The 8,473-nt window shown below is 34.9% G+C and overlaps 1 protein-coding gene and 1 long non-coding RNA gene across 3 annotated transcripts; both read left to right on the top strand.

Moving 5' to 3' along the window:
* The first annotated feature begins 750 nt into the window (after positions 1 to 750).
* Positions 751 to 1,973, top strand: LOC137718511 (uncharacterized). Its single transcript, XR_011065895.1, has 3 exons — positions 751 to 1,006; positions 1,377 to 1,453; positions 1,574 to 1,973. It is a non-coding gene; the product is annotated as an uncharacterized lncRNA (long non-coding RNA).
* Positions 1,974 to 2,649: 676 nt separating this feature from the next.
* On the top strand, positions 2,650 to 8,473 carry LOC137718508 (uncharacterized). 2 transcript variants are annotated; one of them, XM_068458066.1, is made up of 15 exons: positions 2,650 to 2,691; positions 3,459 to 3,580; positions 3,701 to 3,760; positions 4,194 to 4,313; positions 4,406 to 4,525; positions 4,845 to 4,986; positions 5,195 to 5,365; positions 5,762 to 5,917; positions 6,036 to 6,142; positions 6,314 to 6,404; positions 6,529 to 6,670; positions 6,774 to 6,930; positions 7,636 to 7,752; positions 7,883 to 8,009; positions 8,096 to 8,473. In XM_068458066.1, the coding sequence occupies exons 1-15, from the start codon at positions 2,650 to 2,652 to the stop codon at positions 8,357 to 8,359; spliced, it is 1,938 nt and encodes a 645-aa protein (XP_068314167.1). In that variant the 3' UTR covers positions 8,360 to 8,473. The 2 variants fall into 2 exon arrangements, with proteins under 2 accessions (XP_068314167.1, XP_068314168.1); XM_068458067.1 differs by having other exon boundaries at positions 3,459 to 3,598.

Raw genomic sequence — 8,473 nt, 5'->3', positions numbered from 1 at the left:
ATAGTTTTCAAAAAGGTCGTGCATAATTCTTACTGAACTTGATTTGGGTTTCTTTTGTTTACAGATAGAGTGAGTTAATCACAGTTCTATCTGGGTAGTCATGTTCCCATTGTTGCGTGACTTTATGTCCAAAGCGATCTTTATCTGCATGCTGACTGTGTGTTGATTTGAAGGGATGGTTTAGTGAATGGGTGTTTCTTCTTTTTGGCCTTTCTCTATTATCATATATCCTTTTCTATTCTCGGGTATCAGATCATTCGAAACAAAAATATTTTAACTTTAATTTTGCAGGTTAAGGTTGGGTTTGAGTCCAACACGATATACACTTGGACAGAGTAGAGTAGAAGACAGTATGCAAACATCATTTAGGACACAGTTTACCTATTTGTAAACAGTGTGAAATATTATTAGTGATGAACATCCAATTTGAATCCCCCACATGCTAAATTAGGTACTATTAAATTAGTTTTATGTCCTTTTTTTTTATTTGAAAGCTGCTTCTTATTTCTCTATCTTTATTAAGATTCTAGGGTGTGCTTTGGATTTGCTACATATGGTCATATTTTTTGTCATTGGCTTTTTGTTCTGCTAGTTATTTTTAATTGAGTGTTTTATCTGGTATTTCATTTTGTTTTGTTTATCTTTTTTCCTTTTTATGTTTAAATGTGTTTTTTTTCCTTTCTAAATTTGGGCTTCTGGGAAATTCTTGCTCACTAAACAATTCCGAGAAAATTTAGGGGATGTCCAGTGGTATTCACATCCTGAAAACTCAGTGAAAATACATACCAATTTATGTGCAGCTGAAAATTTTGTTATCTGATTCTGTTCTAATTAACATGATTTATTTGTTTTTTTAAATTTTAATTATTTCGTATTTATTTTGTGATTGCAGATGTTTAAATGATGGAGACGTTCGCAAAGCTGTTACTCGGAGGAGACATGTCTGGATGAAGGAAAGGTGTCTGAACTGCCCTTGCTATCTCAAATGCCATCACCAATCTCTCTGGTTAGTCACATTCCTCTTGGAATATGCATATTCTTATGTGATGTTGGCTGATACCTTGGTGAATCAACTTAATAAAAAATGTGAGATGAGCAAATTGAAAAGTCTACTTTCTTCTCATATGCATCCTTTAACATATGTCAGTTTTAATTATTGATGAGCAATTGAAAATTTAGTTTTTCTTCTCATGGTACACTTACATTGGTAGATCAACATATGTTTGTTTTTAACATATCTTATTAATGCATTTGAGAATCGATTGAAGAAACTATTCAGTTCTTTTAGCAATTAAGAACAAGGTAAACATAGTTGTAAATATGTGTAAATAAGATAGGAATTTTGATGAATTTATGTTTTTTCCTCCGTTTTTCAGTGTTTTCAGGCATTGAAGCTAAATATGGAGAGGGTTTTGAGACTTTTAGACCTATTGGACCTCCCAAGGTTTGCGTGGTAAGGAATTTATGGAGTTATACGTATAGTAGTCATTATATTTTATGTTCTATTGAATTTAATTTAATGGTTATACTTTATGCTCCTGTGAGTTATTACTGTTATTTTTACTTTGAGTAGGATTTGTTGAACGACAAACTACAAGGAGGTTTTCTTAAACGAATATGATATGCTATGAAACCGAATGAAGCTTACGGTCTTCTATTCTCTTTTGTTAATTTCGTGGTAAGTTTCTATAACACTGATTAGTTATGTCTTCGAGGTTCTAATGGCTAGAAATGCTAATGTAATGAACTGTGGAATATTGTAATAGTTTATGGTCAATGTGATCCCATATCTATTTGATTGGAATATTGTTCTATAATAGATTTGAATTTTGTTTTTCCAATACCTTATCACAAAATAATTCCACCTTGGACAAATTACAAGGTATGCTGCAACCTGTGCTTTGATTAATTGCATTCAAATTGATACTGCTTAAGAATGCATTTGAACATGTTGAATTTCACGCCAGCAGTATCGCGCGGGCACCATTGCTAGTTCCTTACTAAAACTGGAACTTAAATGAAACTTCAACTAGTCACCAAACATTAATCACCATACAGCTTTTCAGCGTGCAAGCAACAATATTAAGAAAGTTTAATCAGTTGACGTCGACTTCAGACTTTAAAGGCATCAAGAATATTTGGTGAGGTTCGCAAAACATCACATTGAGATCGTTATGGAAAATGATCTATCTCTGGATCTCTTCTTCCTAATCCATCAAATCAGAGAATCTGGACTATTGAAATTTGATTCAACGGATGAAGTTATTATAACTTTTAAAATGAGGTTTTATTTGTAGCTGTTGGATCAAATTTCAATAGCACGGATTCCTTGATTGTACCCTAAAGAAGGAACAGATATGCACACATTGTTCATGACAGATGGGTTTGGTGCGGCTTTTTGCTTTTTGCTTTTTGCACATCATAGAATAATCCACTTTTCAAATTCGCACGCAAGAGAGAAGTAAAAGTAAGAACGCTTAATTTTGAAGTTGAAGAAAATCCCGCACCAGCAGAAAGACAACTTCTTTATATATATGCAATTCATGAAGTACCTCAAACGCCACACTGTCATTGAGATTTTTGTTCTGCCAAAGAAGCAGGCTCGTAAGATCGCTATAGCTAGAGATCGATCGATCGAAGCCTCACTATATGTCATCTCAGAGCGTGCAACTGAATATTCAGGACCGTTATGTAAGTTTCATCATGCTATATATATAGAACCCTAATGAATGTATATGCATGTATTTCAAGATTAGATTGATCGTTAAGCGAAGTGAATGGATTCTATCTTTGGTCTTAGGATGTTTAACAGGATGCAAATTATGATAAAGCGCTACTTAATTTCATGTTAATTTGGTTTTGATGATCCCGTCACTTCGTCATGTGGGTTTTGTTTTTTGGCCTTTTTCTACGTAAACTTCACGAAACTTACAATATGCATGGTAAACCAAGTGTGTGGGTGTACTCCGAAATTGTTGGAATTTCAGACAACATAATACCGGCTGGCCAATCAGGCAATCATGATTACCATATGGTTGTGGTCATCATAGTGAAACATAACTTCCAGATTATATTTTGATAGAAGCGGCGATGAGTTCAAACTCATGATTATAAAATTAATAAGGTGACAGAATTAACCTTATATGTTGAGTGGACTAGCCAAATGTTAGATTAAAATAGAAGCACTCAAATTTTTACCCTAATAAAGCATTCACATAAGTTCACTCGAGGTCTCAAATTCGATTCTCCTCTCCCAGTGTCACTAAAAACATTGCAAGTACAACATTTAGGTTAGAGGCTTAATTAGAGCAAATCTCTGTCATCTTTTTGCACCAATGAGCATTTTCTGGCATTACTAAATTGTAATTTATGTCAAAATTAACCTAAATAAAGTGTCTGAGACCCCAAAAAAATTGTCACATGCGTAATATATTGTATTGAACCTTTTCCGCAAACAGGTGGTCATGGATAATGGCATACTCCAAGTTACGTTATCAAAACCAGATGGAATTGTTACCAAAATACAATACAATGGCATTGACAATTTGCTCGAAGTTCTTGATGAAGAAGTAAATAGAGGGTATATATACTTCACCATGTAACTGCTTATAGTTCTTTTCTTCGTTCATGATCAATGTTGAAACAGTACCAAAATTAGGTATGAACAGTTTCACTTATACTAAAACTTGGAAATTTGAAGGTATTGGGACCTTGTTTGGAGTGAAGCAGGAAGTGTGGGCACAACCGGGACATTTGATGTGTACGTAAGACTACTCTACTATTAAAGTGTTGAGAAAACTAGATATAAATCCAGTTTTTCAGGCCAATTGGACTAAATCCTTAAAGGGAAAATGTGGCAGAAAAAAAGGTCCATTGGACCTAAATCGATAAGAAAATGAATTGTACTAAATCCAATAGCAGCTTAAGCTTTGGACTTAATCTAAGAGTCTTTAAATTATTGATCTTTATATCTCTTGTATCAAATCGGTTAGTCAACACTACAAGAAAAGTTGCCAATAACCGCTAACATGTTAGTGGTATAAAATGAGGTGGATAAAACTTTATCAGCGGCAAAAGGTGAACATTGCCTTTACCCACCTCATTTTGTACAATAATATTAGTGGCGATCTTGTCAACTTTTCTTGTAGTGTTCATGGCTTCTCTTCTAAGCAATAATTGTGGCTCCTGTACAGGATTAAAGGGACAAAATTCAAGGTTCGAGTGGAAAACGAGGACCAAGTAGAGATCTCCTTCACAAGAAAGTGGAATCCGTCTCAAAAGGGAGAACTTGTCCCTCTCAAAATAGATAAAAGGTTTGAATAATTCACGTAGTTCTTAAGAAATGAAAAACTTGAACTAATAATCGAGTGTCAGAGTCTTGATAACATGACATTACATTTTGCAGATTTATAATGCTTCGTAATTCTTCAGGCTTCTACTCATATGCCATCTATGAGCACTTGAAAGAATGGCCTCCTTTCAACCTTCCACAGACCAGGATTGTCTTCAGGCTCAGAAAAGAAAAGTAGATAAAACTTTCTTCATTGTTTTCTATCAATAATCAAGTTAGCTATATAATTTGTCGTCGTTGTTATCGACACTTAAAAATAGTAATCGAAATAGTAATCGTTGTTCCTCCGTAGTGGAAAGTATGAACGCAAAATGATTATTTTGTTGTTAAAAATTGTGATTCCTTGCAAGAGATCATATTTCAGCTTCACAGCCCTATGAAGTCTTAGAGTTCAAATAATGAAACGTTAACAATAATTGTATATAAGCTAGTATGTTATTTACTGGGAATACTAATTGACTATCTTTAATATTTTTGGTGGGTGATTTATCAGGTTTCACTATATGGCCATAGCAGATAACAGGCAAAGATACATGCCCCTCCCTGACGATCGATCTCCTGAGAGAAGTCAAGCCCTAGCTTACCCTGAAGCAGTCCTTCTTGTCGATCCTATAGAGCCAGAATTCAAGGGAGAGGTAAATTTATCCTCCTCTATAAAGAGGTCTAGCTACTAGCTAGGGTTAATTACGAAAATATTCTTGAACTTAATTGTATCAGAGTTCAAGACTAGGGTTAATGGTTGGTTTAGTAAGGTTAGGGTTTACCAAATTTCTATACAAAAGTTTTTTCGAAAATAAGTACAATATTTATTAATAATTAAAAAAATACAATTGCAAATTGTAGGTGGATGATAAGTACGAATACTCATGCGAGAACCAAAACCTGCATGTTCATGGTTGGGTATGTATGGACCCACCCGTTGGCTTTTGGCAAATAACACCCAGTGATGAATTTCGATCCGGTGGACCTCTCAAACAGAATCTCACCTCCCATGTTGGCCCCTTTTGCCTTGCGGTAAATGAAATAAATTGTTGCAAGCAACGGCAGAGCTAGGAATTTAAATAAGGGTGAACTAATTCAATTTTCTTAAAATATGAGTGTGTAGTGAAATTTAAACATTGAGGGTAGGCTAAATTTTTGTTTTGTGCAATAAAGACCATAGCATGCTTATCTTAACAGCAAACAATTTCATCTTTTAAAACTTGGGGAATGCTAGAGGCCAGGGCAGTCAGTAGTTGGCTCCGCCCTTGGTTGCATCCATTGACAACAAGCAGTGTTACAAAATACAAGATACATCTCACGTCGAAAACTTAACAGAGTAGAATATTTGAAAATCTACAGAATTAACTATATTATACTTTATTTATTCTTAGAAATAAGTTGATTTATATTGTTGAAAATACAAAGCAGATGTTTCTTAGCGCTCATTATTCAGGAGAGGACCTAGTACTGAAGCTGAAACCAGATGAGCCGTGGAAGAAAGTTTTTGGCCCCGTATTCATTTATCTTAATTCTGCGTCCGATGCAACTGATCCATCACCACTTTGGGATGATGCAAAAAAACAGGTCGACCTTTTTTATTCTAATTTAAACAAACTCTAAAAGTATTTATATTCATTTATGTTCAAAAAATTCAAAGACTAATAACTAATAAGTAGCTAGAACATTTACTTTGGATATTCAGATGATGACAGAAGTGCAAAGCTGGCCTTACAAGTTTCCTGCTTCCAAGGATTATCCGCCACCGCATCAACGGGGTAATGTTAAGGGTCGAATACAGATTCTGGATAGGTACTAGCACTTAACCCAATTAAAAACACCTCGTCATGTAATATTACTTAAGCTAACTAATTAGTAGATTATTGGAAGTATATAGATATCATGAGAATTGTATATACCGTCTTTTATTCCCAGTTTTTGTGAAATTCGTCCAAAATTTTACTTAAATCTATACATGTCTAGGTATGTTAGTAAAGATCGCATACCTGGAAACGGTGCGTATGTAGGCTTGGCACCACCAGGAGACGCTGGATCATGGCAAAGAGATTGTAAGGTGATTTGTTTTCTCAACTTTATAACCGAGCAAGTTCTGTTTTCCAAGAACTTGAAAAACAGGAACTAGTACGAAGGAGTATTGCAACTCAATTGGTTGACAATGTTTGCATTTTATATATCAGGGCTACCAGTTCTGGACTAGGGCAGATGAGAAAGGATATTACTCTATTCAGAATATACGTGAGGGTGACTATAATCTCTATGCATGGTGTCCTGGTTTCATTGGAGATTATCGATATGACGCAACTATTAGCATAACCGCAGGTCTCTCTCTCATACTTTTCTCTTCCAGAAGATTTGATGAATTACCGCTACGTAAAATTGAGTTATGATCAATACTTTAATTTATGTCTATATTAATAAGCAGGTGGTGATATTGATGTGGATGATATTGTATATGAACCTCCAAGAGATGGACCAACGCTGTGGGAAATTGGCATCCCTGATCGTTCTGCTGCTGAATTCTATATTCCTGATCCTAATCCAATGTATATCAATAAACTTTATGTCAACCATCCTGATAGGTTAGCTTTCGAGCTTGGTTAACTGACCACTTCATCTCTATGGAATTTAAATTTAGTCACAGAAATCTACATTAGTACTATAGTAGTCTGTGAACGTATAAGCGACTATACATCATAGATAAATGTTCTCTTGTCAGACATCTTTGGCAAAGATAAGATGGCTAGTTGCCACCATTCATGAACTTGATTTTGGCTTTTGCTTGAATACGTGATCTAGATTCACAGTTAGCTAGCAATATAGACATCAGTCTGGCAAGAGAACCAAGAGAACATTTTGTTGGAAAAGTTAGCAAGTTAGCAATTTGGTTTATTTTTATGTTAGGGTATTCTTTTGTGGTGTTTTATGTATTAGGGCTTTCTCTATTAATCGTGAACCCTTTTGTTTCAAGATCAGGTCTTTATAAATACACTTTTTTGTAATTTTATAGAAGTTTGTGTTCTTTGTTTGTCACTAGAATAAGAACAATTTTGCCATGAGTTTTTTTTTTTCTTTTGTCATCCTTTCATTTGCTAACACATTTTCCTATATGTGTGTGTATGTTCGGTTGAGAATATTAATCCTACATCGGTAAAAAAAGGGACTTTACATGTGCTTATAAGTAGTTGGTTACCTTCCATATTACCACTTGATTATGGTGGAACCTCAACTTTCTTCATGTTCCACTAAATAAAAGATCTTGATCATTTTCTCACCTACACTTTCAGGTTCAGGCAGTACGGATTATGGGAAAGATATCAAGAGTTATATCCTGATGAAGATTTAATTTACAGCATCGGCACCAGTGACTATACTAAAGATTGGTTCTTCGCCCAGGTTCCTAGGTGGAGTTCCTAACCTACATTGGCTTTACTTTCTCAATGTGTCATTCTTTGTGAGTAGTTAACTTAACAAATAAATTTCGAAATTAAATCCGTATCCTTAACTTCGAGCCTTTTGTTTCACAATATATAGGAAGAAAGATGATGACACATATCAAGGCACTACATGGCAAATCAAGTTTCAACTTAAGCATTTCAGTGAAAGTGATACCCTCAAACTTCGAATAGCCCTTGCTACTGCAAACATTGCAGAATTACAGGTACATGTTGTGTGTAGAATTGCATGTAAGTGTAACCAATGCTCTAACTAATCTGGTTGCTTTTGTTGTTTTTTTTCCTATTGAAGATTCAAATAAATGATTCGAAAGCCGACCCTCCGCTGTTTACGACCGGAGTGATTGGAAAGGACAATACAATTGCTAGGCATGGAATCCATGGTCTGTACTGGCTGTATAACATAGATATACCAGGCACATTGCTGGTGGAAGGAGCCAATACCCTATTTCTAACGCAAACAATGAGCATTAGCCCTTTGGCTCCTTTCCATGGACTCATGTATGACTATATTCGTTTAGAAGGTCCATCATCTTCTTCTTCCAGTACCACCTAAATTATATCTGTGCTTCTTTAATTAACACAAATTAATGAGGATAATATTAAAATTTAATGTATAAATAGCTTAAAGTTATCATACTCTCTGGCGATTTCTTATTTCTTATTTGTT

This window comes from Pyrus communis, chromosome 15 (genome assembly GCF_963583255.1).
Source record: "Pyrus communis chromosome 15, drPyrComm1.1, whole genome shotgun sequence".
NCBI classification, from domain to species: Eukaryota; Viridiplantae; Streptophyta; class Magnoliopsida; order Rosales; family Rosaceae; genus Pyrus; species Pyrus communis.
This window is presented reverse-complemented; position numbering and strand designations above follow the sequence as displayed.